The sequence below is a fragment of the Lasioglossum baleicum genome, chromosome 3 (genome assembly GCF_051020765.1).
Source record: "Lasioglossum baleicum chromosome 3, iyLasBale1, whole genome shotgun sequence".
In the NCBI taxonomy this organism is placed as follows: domain Eukaryota; kingdom Metazoa; phylum Arthropoda; class Insecta; order Hymenoptera; family Halictidae; genus Lasioglossum; species Lasioglossum baleicum.
The window spans coordinates 21,241,360-21,254,863 of record NC_134931.1 but is presented as its reverse complement, the minus strand read 5'-3'; the positions used below and the strand labels follow the sequence as shown (position 1 = coordinate 21,254,863).

Below are 13,504 nucleotides of genomic sequence, written 5' to 3'. Positions count from 1 at the left end.
TCTAGTAGGTATGTAATTATAAGATTCGTGTTGAAACATGAAAGAAAACATGATAAATTTTATTTTGGAAAAATACATAGTTTTATAAAACCATTACAGGGTATTTCATTGTGACGCAAACTGTATGCAAAAATGATCTCACCTAAAGGATTACGTTGACTATTTGCAAAAACGGCGAGACTTCCTTAAAATCGTTTAAGTTTACTCCAGTCTCGCCGACGAAAATTTTCAGAAGTATGTTATTAGTTCTATTTACAGTAACTGCAGCAGCCTCCTTCAGAGTTACGTTTGTAATTCCACGACAGAACGTTAAATCCAATAATTCTAATTGAGATGCAGAAGCTAAAAGTTCGACCATTGTTGTGTCTGTAAAATTAGATCCACGACACTCTAATTTCTTCAAACTACACACATTCCGCATATCCGTGTCTGATACTTGATACAAATAATTCATTATTAATGTTTCCAATTTTGGTAATGCTGCTATGGCTGCTATACCAACACTTGTCACGAGTTTACACCCTGCAACATGTCAGAAAATATCTACAATATATGTTTGACGTATGCATATGAAAAGTGAGGGGCCTAAACAAGAGTAAATGCAAATAATTTGCCAATTGAAAGAATGCTGTACACTGTGTACATACAATAACTGGACAGCGGATGTTTATAAAAAAAAAAAAAAATTTTCTAAGCGAATTGCAAGAAATTGGAGTGAAATAGAAATTTATATTCTTTCTTCATACGTTTAATTGAAGATTGAAGATAATATAGCAGTATTTTGAAATTTTTCTAATGGTTTTACTTTTTGAAATTGCACCTACTCATTTTTGCCATAAATGCATAAAATTCGCTGTCTAATATAATAACTGTATCTCTTTCTTTGTAAGTAAAGATCCCATACAAGATTTAGAGGACGAATTTATTCTGTTTTTCATTGGAATGTTATATTTTTCAGGATTAGATTAGAAAGAATGTGAAATTCTGAATAAAAATGGGGATACATTATTTCATAGATTTCATTTTAAAAAGTATACGTATTAATATTCCATTAATGAAAACGAAATTGTTGTTTAAATTCCTAAATGCCTTGATAAGGAAAGTATATAAAAATAAGTATATACATTATCAAAAAAGAACCACTGACACAAACTCATGCAACTTTTGTGTATACAACATGTTGAATGCATAATTAATAATTATGCGATGCATAGTTTAGGAGTTAGTGTGGTGATTGTGGTAGGCATGCAAGTTAAATGTTTTTTTGATATAATATATAATAAATTAAATTTAACGTTTTAACGTTTTGTATAGATTTGAAACATTCAACTTACCAGCGATATTTACGTAAGTAAGTTGCTGACATTTTGATACTACATTACTGAGAAATTCGTTGGTAACAAGCGTACTGCAATTGATTGTTAGGGTTTCAAGATTAGGCAACTGTATACTTTGTACTATATCATCGTTAACCGATAAAAGGTCCACTTCGATAGCATCCAAGAGATTCAATATTTTCAGGTTTTTGCAGTGTGTACTAATAGCTTGTAATGTACTAACATAAGGATAATAGCATCTGTCGATTGTAAGGCTGCGTAGATTCTGCAATTTTTCAAATACCTGAACAAAAATATAAATAGTAGGCACATATTATATCGATCAAGATGATACTTTTTGATTTGGAAAAATCTTGTAGATCAAGTTTAGATCTGCTTTACCTGAGATAAACATTTTTCTTGGAGACACGTACACTTCTTTAAAACAATTTCTTCCATTGTTTCCACAGGTAAATATAATAAACAATTTCCAGATATTTGGCCACTGACGATTTTAACATATCGTAATTTTAGATTTACTTCAAATAAGTTTTGCAAGTCTCTGTCACAATTGTAAGGGGCTGGTTTAAGGCTGAGCTTCGTAATGTCATGACAATGATTAGTTAGCGAATTGATTCCAGTTGAGGTAATAGTGAGAGCTGTGACATCGATTTTTTGTAAATTGGGACACAATTTTGCAACAACCGTCGATGTACTCGGTACTAAATATTTTGTTTGCGACAAGTTGATTTCATTTAAAAATCTACCACATCGCAATAGTATTTTACGAAGAATAGTCGTATTGGTTACCAAGTAGTAAAGTGAATTTGGCATACATAAGAGATCCAGTTTTTTAACACTGCTCCATGATTCTTGAACTAAAGCTCTCCATCTTTTGCACACTGTGTAAGTATTGAAATATACCGATTTATAATCGGTAGTCTGTTTTTATTAAAATACAGTAAGGAGCATAACTGCGTTTCCACACGGTATTCTTAAATCAGAATAACTTTTTCAAATCAATGGACCATACACGACATACGACATAAATTTCTCTGTAAGGCTCGAAGAAAACTAATTCTAGTAAATGACGTCTAATAAATAAGTTTTTTGGAAAAATGCATTCAGTCGGAATTCTGATAAACAATGACAAAAAATTGATTTTTACAACTTTCTTAGCTGAACCAACAACTAAAATTTAAAAGACGTGTTTCGTAAACTCGTATATATTAATTTTTTGCTATTGTTTATCAGAATTCCGACGAAATAGATTTTTTCAAAAAACTTATTTATTACTTATTCATTTACTAAACTAATTCTTCTAGCCTTACAATGAGAAATTCAAGTCGTTTGTGTGAAAACAGTTATGCTCCTTACTCTGTATTTAGCATAAAAAAATAGTATGAATCATTAACATACTTTTATGTTCTTACCTCTTTCTATTCTAATTCTATCTACGATCGGCAATTGATGAAAAATATGTATCAAGCAATCATCATTTAATATTTGAATGCTATCCTTTGTAATGTCACTTTGAACCAAGTTTTGATAGCATTGTTCATTCGACTGTTTCTTATCAGATGTTTGCCCATCTTTGTTATAGTATTGATATCCTATGCTATCTGGTTGATGCCAAGAATCTGCTGGTTCCACTCTTAAATATTTATTGTGCAGTTGAATGACTTCATCTCTAGCTCTATGGATTATTGTAATACCACATTAGTACCACAAATCCCTGATCGGTATAATTTTATCTTCATTTTTATTTAATTTTCACCTCACAGCTGATTCCACTGTATCAAAAGTAATAAAAGCAACATTACTTTTTCTTGGATTCCTTATTACGAAGCAACTTTGCACATTTCCATACGTAGAAAACCGTTTAATGAGATCTTTGTACGTGGTCTAGGGAAGCAAATATCTTGAATATAATATGTTAAAATAATCGTAAATAATCGTTGATCATATATATATATATATATATATATATATAATATGAGAAATATAAATACAAACCCTTTTTGCCAAATTACAGATGAATAGTTTCTTAATTGGCATACCATCATCGGTTGTTTCAGAAATATACTTACATTTACTTAAATCTACAACACAAGAAAATTAAGATTTACATAGTCAAATATATTAATAATATCAACTATGTAATAAAGTAATGTGTAATTATAATTACCCTCTTTCGTGTAGAGGTGTCTACAATAGAAGTCACTCAATAGATTTGTAAAAGTCATTGTTCTACTTATAATAATATTATCTCGTTACAAATTGTTACGAATTATCGTTCGATATTTTTATTTGACGTTTAAAAATATGTATTATGAGTCAGGATACATATATGTATGATCAGAAAATATTTAACTACACTACCTCACTACCATCCACTATCATCTGTGTTGATATACAATATACAGATACAGGCAGTGATGCCAGAATCGGGGACGCGAGGACGCTTCCCCTCCAGCACAGGTTCCCCCTCTCTGACGGATCGTCCTCGCCGTAGCTTCTGCTGCGCACGCGCTACACACGAACGTACTTCTACTCTGCCCGTGTGAGTGCATGCTCGATTGCACGCGCGCTACACAAACAAGCGTACCTCTACCATGTCCGTGTGACTACCTGCTCGACCGAACGCGTCGGCGACGCGTTCCTTCGATTTTCACCAATTTTCATGTTGCCGAAGTTTCGGAAGCACGAGTCGGAAAGTCGGGATCTGGAGACGGCGCGCATTTGAATCCCGGGACGGCGCGGCGCGGCGCGGTGCACATTTTGCTATAACTTTTGATCTAAAAAAGATATCGAAGCGAAATTTGGACTAAATTTTTTTTTTAAAAACCGGGTTTAATGGTTCATCCTAAAATATGTTTTGTATTTCTTAAAAAATTTTTCTCGTTGATTTTTAAAGTTAAGGTAGTCCAGAAGGCCCCCAACACAAATTGATTTTTAGTCGAACCATGCTCAATAAACAATTACGAAAAAATTTATAAATATTCCACTTAATAGCACACATGATTGAGATTTTTTTCAGATTTTTCAGATTATGCAGACATGTTTAAAAAAATTGAAAATCTCGAAACATTCGAAGAAAATGCATATTTCGTATTGAACTTTTCGAGATACCAGTTTTATAAAAATTCATTAGTCCGATATTATTGAAACAATTGTCCTTAATTTTTCTCAGAATTTTTTATAAATTGTATCGTTGTTAAAAAATCAAAATCAATTTTTTCGATACTTCTTTGTTGATGTATTATGTAATACTGAATATTTTTATAATCAGAAAAATAATGTACAGACTTGATAATGCAATATAAAATATTTTATTTACGTTATATTTCAATATACATATGTGCATCACTCCTAACAATTTTGGTAATCACATAATTATTGTAACGACATTTTACATATATCAGGTCGTTAAGTATGAAACTAGACAAATAAAACACAAATTTCAAACACATTTGTCAAGTTTCATACATCTCCGGTTACGAAAATCGATTTTAAATGGTCCCTGCCTTTCTACAACATAAAAAAACACATAGTCAAAGGTATAATTACAAAGTACTTACAGAATGAAATATTAATGTAACGATACACTTCTCTTTTCTTTGAAGTCATTCTTGAATCTGCTAATATTGATTTTACGTTACCGCGATTTTAAATGGTCCTTCGTCTTTCTACAACATAAAAAAAACACATAGTTAAAGTTATAAGTACAAAGTACTTACAGAATGAAATATTAATGTAACGATACACTTCGCTTTTCTTTGAAGTCATTCTTGAATCTGCTATTTCATTACCGCTGACACCCAAGCGTTGCTATATTCAAAGAAAAAGTAGACATAATTAAAATCGTAATTCTAATTGCAATCTTGTAGGACTCAATATAAATAGTAACGTATACTTATCCTTTTTTATCGATGAATATGGTCACTCACTAAAATAAATTCCTAATAAGATAAAAAAATGTTAAAAACCCATTAAAAAGTATTAAAAACGCGACAAAGAAACTGTAGGCTGTTTACTATAATAATAATAATAATAATAATAGTATTTTATTTCCCATTTCGGGGTACAAACGCGGACCTCCGCTCCGCTTACAAACTTCACCTTCCTTATCTCTTCATTCTTAACTTAAATTTACACTTAAACACGAGAGAGAGAGAGAGAGAGAGCACACCGTTCACTCATTCCTCACACATTCTTCTTCACTCATTCACACACTCTGGACCCCCGGTTCCGCTGCTCATCCTTTCTCTCATCTCTTCCACTCTCTTCATCCATACTGTTGGCTGTTTACTATATGAACTAAACTATCGAACGATTAACGAAGAAAACACGACCTCATTAGTTCGAAAACGAGTGCAAAGTTAATTGATTATAACTTTGCGAGGGCGATGAATTTTCATATAAATGCTTTCCCGACATAAGGGATAAATGTCTGTCATCGACAGACATGGTGCGACTAGACTCCTGTCTAGCTTTCAAGGATGTGCGCACCACACACATGGAATTTAATAGGCCAGCGCCTATTTTATTCCTTCTTCGAGATTTTATGTCGGGAAGCAAAGAGAAAATTCGCTCGGCCTCGGCATTCGAGTGCGGAAGACATCTGACCGTGTTTATTAGAGAAGTTAAAAGGGGGAAACGAAGAACATGATTCGGGTCTGTTTGGTTACAGATGTCTATCCACATATCGTCAAAAGACAGATTCGACCATTGGTCCCTCTGCGACCGGGAAGTGCCGTAGTACAAGAAGTCCCACTTTTTTTGTAGATCTACGGCACTCCAATTCCCTAATTTATTAGCGACAGCTACGAGATTTTGAAAAGTTAAATCTCTGTCGCTGTTAAATAGGGAATCGGGCGATTTGAAGACCGTCAATTGTCTGAGGAAAATATCGTCATGAGGAAGACGATTTCTCAATTCATTGCATAAGGTCACATAAAACCTTAAGCAATTTTTCTTTAAGGTGAACACCTCAACTTCCGCCATTCCATCCCTAACTGCCTCTTCCAAATAATCGTGGCATCTGGAACCAAGCTCCACTTGATCTAGTGGAACTTGATTTGATTCCAACGAGAAATCTATCGCCCTCACCTCGCTAAGCCAATCCAAAAGCGCTGGTTTTAAAATCAATATTAGCAGATTCAAGAGAATGACTTCAAAGAAAAGATAAGTATAAACTATACTATAAAGTTATACATTAATATTTTATTCTATACTTTGCAATCATGACTTTAACTAATTTCTTTTTTTGTTATGTTGTAGAAAGGCAGGGACCATTTAAAATCGATTTTCGTAACCGGAGATGTATGAAACTTGACAAATGTGTTTGAAATTTGTGTTTTATTTGTCTAGTTTCATACTTAACGACCTGATATATGTAAAATGTCGTTACAATAATTATGTGATTACCAAAATTGTTAGGAGTGATGCACATATGTATATTGAAATATAACGTAAATAAAATATTTTATATTGCATTATCAAGTCTGTACATTATTTTTCTGATTATAAAAATATTCAGTATTACATAATACATCAACAAAGAAGTATCGAAAAAATTGATTTTGATTTTTTAACAACGATACAATTTATAAAAAATTCTGAGAAAAATTAAGGACAATTGTTTCAATAATATCGGACTAATGAATTTTTATAAAACTGGTATCTCGAAAAGTTCAATACGAAATATGCATTTTCTTCGAATGTTTCGAGATTTTCAATTTTTTTAAACATGTCTGCATAATCTGAAAAATCTGAAAAAAATCTCAATCATGTGTGCTATTAAGTGGAATATTTATAAATTTTTTCGTAATTGTTTATTGAGCATGGTTCGACTAAAAATCAATTTGTGTTGGGGGCCTTCTGGACTACCTTAACTTTAAAAATCAACGAGAAAAATTTTTTAAGAAATACAAAACATATTTTAGGATGAACCATTAAACCCGGTTTTTAAAAAAAAAATTTAGTCCAAATTTCGCTTCGATATCTTTTTTAGATCAAAAGTTATAGCAAAATGTGCACCGCGCCGCGCCGCGCCGTCCCGGGATTCAAATGCGCGCCGTCTCCAGATCCCGACTTTCCGACTCGTGCTTCCGAAACTTCGGCAACATGAAAATTGGTGAAAATCGAAGGAACGCGTCGCCGACGCGTTCGGTCGAGCAGGTAGTCACACGGACATGGTAGAGGTACGCTTGTTTGTGTAGCGCGCGTGCAATCGAGCATGCACTCACACGGGCAGAGTAGAAGTACGTTCGTGTGTAGCGCGTGCGCAGCAGAAGCTACGGCGAGGACGGTCCGTCAGAGAGGGGGAACCTGTGCTGGAGGGGAAGCGTCCTCGCGTCCCCGATTCTGGCATCACTGGATACAGGATGTACAGTGATCATAGACATATATATGTCTATGACAGTGATGTACAGTGTACAGGATGGTACAGGAGAGCTTACAACCATCTGGCAGCAGTGTTCCGATTGAACCCACCGTAACTCGCGCATGCGCGGCAATTTCAGCCTCAGTAACGTAACTATTTCGATGAAATCGGGTAGCTTGAGCACCCAACAGACTTTTAAAAAGTCTTTTTTCACTATTAAACTGCCATTGTATAATAAAATATTAACGTTCCGCGTCACGTCTCTCGTCCATCAGTCGTCCCGCTAATAACACCGGTACATTCCCCCCAATATAACTGCCTCAAGGCATCAGGGCCCTGGCCGCTCTGCTGCGTCATTGTAGATACGCTACTGTCTTGGCCGCGCATGCGCGAGTTACGGTGGGTTCAATCGTTCAATCGGAACACTGTCTGGCAGCACTGCTCGCGAGGGGAATCTTAGACCATAGGTCTAAGAGGGGAATACAGTACCCCTTCTCTGATGACCAGCAAGTGGGGCGAATGACGACGCGTGGCGCTTGCGCGATAGGGACGCAACAATGACAGATGACATATTACAAGTTTTAGGTTATTGCCGCGTATCGAACCTATTACCTAAATATACAATAATGAAATGAATCATATGAATCGTTCTAGATATTATCAACATTCTTTATTATAAATAAAATGAATTGTAACATGTGGGAGTTTCAGTTGTGAAGTGAAGTATGCTTATTATGTATAATATGTATGTTGAAAAAAATGTTGAAATCTGTACTACTGAGTTACATTCCAGTAAAATCATAAATGTCCTAAAAATAAATCATAATCTATTTTAATACTTAATTCGTGCCAGAATTAACATTGCGTCTTATGGGAAAAGCCCCAGATAGCCAAGCGATCCTCGCGCACAGATCGAGCCCGGCGTGGCGGGGTCTGGTAGACGCAGGTAGACGGGCCGAACGTCGCTTGAATGGGCAAAACGCACACGATGGCTATAATCTGGGGAGGGCTCTTATGACCGTGAGGGCTCGTAACGTTCCCTCGGCGCAAACCCGACACAAGCTTCCCCTCGGCCCGTCGGTCCTGATTTCTGCAAAATTTTAAGTAGGTCCGAGATTGTAAGAGGGCAGCACGGTCGCATTAATGTGGCGAATGTCGTTATGCAGGACAGCAGTGATGCCAGAATCGGGGACGCGAGGACGCTTCCCCTCCAGCACAGGTTCCCCCTCTCTGACGGACCGTCCTCGCCGTAGCTTCTGCTGCGCACGCGCTACACACGAACGTACTTCTACTCTGCCCGTGTGAGTGCATGCTCGATTGCACGCGCGCTACACAAACAAGCGTACCTCTACCATGTCCGTGTGACTACCTGCTCGACCGAACGCGTCGGCGACGCGTTCCTTCGATTTTCACCAATTTTCATGTTGCCGAAGTTTCGGAAGCACGAGTCGGAAAGTCGGGATCTGGAGACGGCGCGCATTTGAATCCCGGGACGGCGCGGCGCGGCGCGGTGCACATTTTGCTATAACTTTTGATCTAAAAAAGATATCGAAGCGAAATTTGGACTAAATTTTTTTTTTAAAAACCGGGTTTAATGGTTCATCCTAAAATATGTTTTGTATTTCTTAAAAAATTTTTCTCGTTGATTTTTAAAGTTAAGGTAGTCCAGAAGGCCCCCAACACAAATTGATTTTTAGTCGAACCATGCTCAATAAACAATTACGAAAAAATTTATAAATATTCCACTTAATAGCACACATGATTGAGATTTTTTTCAGATTTTTCAGATTATGCAGACATGTTTAAAAAAATTGAAAATCTCGAAACATTCGAAGAAAATGCATATTTCGTATTGAACTTTTCGAGATACCAGTTTTATAAAAATTCATTAGTCCGATATTATTGAAACAATTGTCCTTAATTTTTCTCAGAATTTTTTATAAATTGTATCGTTGTTAAAAAATCAAAATCAATTTTTTCGATACTTCTTTGTTGATGTATTATGTAATACTGAATATTTTTATAATCAGAAAAATAATGTACAGACTTGATAATGCAATATAAAATATTTTATTTACGTTATATTTCAATATACATATGTGCATCACTCCTAACAATTTTGGTAATCACATAATTATTGTAACGACATTTTACATATATCAGGTCGTTAAGTATGAAACTAGACAAATAAAACACAAATTTCAAACACATTTGTCAAGTTTCATACATCTCCGGTTACGAAAATCGATTTTAAATGGTCCCTGCCTTTCTACAACATAAAAAAACACATAGTCAAAGGTATAATTACAAAGTACTTACAGAATGAAATATTAATGTAACGATACACTTCTCTTTTCTTTGAAGTCATTCTTGAATCTGCTAATATTGATTTTACGTTACCGCGATTTTAAATGGTCCTTCGTCTTTCTACAACATAAAAAAAACACATAGTTAAAGTTATAAGTACAAAGTACTTACAGAATGAAATATTAATGTAACGATACACTTCGCTTTTCTTTGAAGTCATTCTTGAATCTGCTATTTCATTACCGCTGACACCCAAGCGTTGCTATATTCAAAGAAAAAGTAGACATAATTAAAATCGTAATTCTAATTGCAATCTTGTAGGACTCAATATAAATAGTAACGTATACTTATCCTTTTTTATCGATGAATATGGTCACTCACTAAAATAAATTCCTAATAAGATAAAAAAATGTTAAAAACCCATTAAAAAGTATTAAAAACGCGACAAAGAAACTGTAGGCTGTTTACTATAATAATAATAATAATAATAATAGTATTTTATTTCCCATTTCGGGGTACAAACGCGGACCTCCGCTCCGCTTACAAACTTCACCTTCCTTATCTCTTCATTCTTAACTTAAATTTACACTTAAACACGAGAGAGAGAGAGAGAGAGAGCACACCGTTCACTCATTCCTCACACATTCTTCTTCACTCATTCACACACTCTGGACCCCCGGTTCCGCTGCTCATCCTTTCTCTCATCTCTTCCACTCTCTTCATCCATACTGTTGGCTGTTTACTATATGAACTAAACTATCGAACGATTAACGAAGAAAACACGACCTCATTAGTTCGAAAACGAGTGCAAAGTTAATTGATTATAACTTTGCGAGGGCGATGAATTTTCATATAAATGCTTTCCCGACATAAGGGATAAATGTCTGTCATCGACAGACATGGTGCGACTAGACTCCTGTCTAGCTTTCAAGGATGTGCGCACCACACACATGGAATTTAATAGGCCAGCGCCTATTTTATTCCTTCTTCGAGATTTTATGTCGGGAAGCAAAGAGAAAATTCGCTCGGCCTCGGCATTCGAGTGCGGAAGACATCTGACCGTGTTTATTAGAGAAGTTAAAAGGGGGAAACGAAGAACATGATTCGGGTCTGTTTGGTTACAGATGTCTATCCACATATCGTCAAAAGACAGATTCGACCATTGGTCCCTCTGCGACCGGGAAGTGCCGTAGTACAAGAAGTCCCACTTTTTTTGTAGATCTACGGCACTCCAATTCCCTAATTTATTAGCGACAGCTACGAGATTTTGAAAAGTTAAATCTCTGTCGCTGTTAAATAGGGAATCGGGCGATTTGAAGACCGTCAATTGTCTGAGGAAAATATCGTCATGAGGAAGACGATTTCTCAATTCATTGCATAAGGTCACATAAAACCTTAAGCAATTTTTCTTTAAGGTGAACACCTCAACTTCCGCCATTCCATCCCTAACTGCCTCTTCCAAATAATCGTGGCATCTGGAACCAAGCTCCACTTGATCTAGTGGAACTTGATTTGATTCCAACGAGAAATCTATCGCCCTCACCTCGCTAAGCCAATCCAAAAGCGCTGGTTTTAAAATCAATATTAGCAGATTCAAGAGAATGACTTCAAAGAAAAGATAAGTATAAACTATACTATAAAGTTATACATTAATATTTTATTCTATACTTTGCAATCATGACTTTAACTAATTTCTTTTTTTGTTATGTTGTAGAAAGGCAGGGACCATTTAAAATCGATTTTCGTAACCGGAGATGTATGAAACTTGACAAATGTGTTTGAAATTTGTGTTTTATTTGTCTAGTTTCATACTTAACGACCTGATATATGTAAAATGTCGTTACAATAATTATGTGATTACCAAAATTGTTAGGAGTGATGCACATATGTATATTGAAATATAACGTAAATAAAATATTTTATATTGCATTATCAAGTCTGTACATTATTTTTCTGATTATAAAAATATTCAGTATTACATAATACATCAACAAAGAAGTATCGAAAAAATTGATTTTGATTTTTTAACAACGATACAATTTATAAAAAATTCTGAGAAAAATTAAGGACAATTGTTTCAATAATATCGGACTAATGAATTTTTATAAAACTGGTATCTCGAAAAGTTCAATACGAAATATGCATTTTCTTCGAATGTTTCGAGATTTTCAATTTTTTTAAACATGTCTGCATAATCTGAAAAATCTGAAAAAAATCTCAATCATGTGTGCTATTAAGTGGAATATTTATAAATTTTTTCGTAATTGTTTATTGAGCATGGTTCGACTAAAAATCAATTTGTGTTGGGGGCCTTCTGGACTACCTTAACTTTAAAAATCAACGAGAAAAATTTTTTAAGAAATACAAAACATATTTTAGGATGAACCATTAAACCCGGTTTTTAAAAAAAAAATTTAGTCCAAATTTCGCTTCGATATCTTTTTTAGATCAAAAGTTATAGCAAAATGTGCACCGCGCCGCGCCGCGCCGTCCCGGGATTCAAATGCGCGCCGTCTCCAGATCCCGACTTTCCGACTCGTGCTTCCGAAACTTCGGCAACATGAAAATTGGTGAAAATCGAAGGAACGCGTCGCCGACGCGTTCGGTCGAGCAGGTAGTCACACGGACATGGTAGAGGTACGCTTGTTTGTGTAGCGCGCGTGCAATCGAGCATGCACTCACACGGGCAGAGTAGAAGTACGTTCGTGTGTAGCGCGTGCGCAGCAGAAGCTACGGCGAGGACGGTCCGTCAGAGAGGGGGAACCTGTGCTGGAGGGGAAGCGTCCTCGCGTCCCCGATTCTGGCATCACTGGATACAGGATGTACAGTGATCATAGACATATATATGTCTATGACAGTGATGTACAGTGTACAGGATGGTACAGGAGAGCTTACAACCATCTGGCAGCAGTGTTCCGATTGAACCCACCGTAACTCGCGCATGCGCGGCAATTTCAGCCTCAGTAACGTAACTATTTCGATGAAATCGGGTAGCTTGAGCACCCAACAGACTTTTAAAAAGTCTTTTTTCACTATTAAACTGCCATTGTATAATAAAATATTAACGTTCCGCGTCACGTCTCTCGTCCATCAGTCGTCCCGCTAATAACACCGGTACATTCCCCCCAATATAACTGCCTCAAGGCATCAGGGCCCTGGCCGCTCTGCTGCGTCATTGTAGATACGCTACTGTCTTGGCCGCGCATGCGCGAGTTACGGTGGGTTCAATCGTTCAATCGGAACACTGTCTGGCAGCACTGCTCGCGAGGGGAATCTTAGACCATAGGTCTAAGAGGGGAATACAGTACCCCTTCTCTGATGACCAGCAAGTGGGGCGAATGACGACGCGTGGCGCTTGCGCGATAGGGACGCAACAATGACAGATGACATATTACAAGTTTTAGGTTATTGCCGCGTATCGAACCTATTACCTAAATATACAATAATGAAATGAATCATATGAATCGTTCTAGATATTATCAACATTCTTTAT

At 36.0% G+C, this 13,504-nt stretch overlaps 1 protein-coding gene across 1 annotated transcript; it reads right to left on the bottom strand.

The window, feature by feature from the left end:
- Window positions 1-30: 30 nt before the first annotated feature.
- On the bottom strand, window positions 31-3,747 carry LOC143207563 (putative RNA-binding protein EEED8.10). The gene is made up of 7 exons (XM_076421205.1): window positions 3,505-3,747; window positions 3,333-3,418; window positions 3,094-3,221; window positions 2,750-3,012; window positions 1,719-2,218; window positions 1,335-1,620; window positions 31-522 (listed from the first exon to the last, which is right to left on the bottom strand). The coding sequence occupies exons 1-7, from the start codon at window positions 3,560-3,562 to the stop codon at window positions 143-145; spliced, it is 1,701 nt and encodes a 566-aa protein (XP_076277320.1). The 5' UTR covers window positions 3,563-3,747; the 3' UTR covers window positions 31-142.
- Between the last annotated feature and the right edge of the window lie 9,757 nt (window positions 3,748-13,504).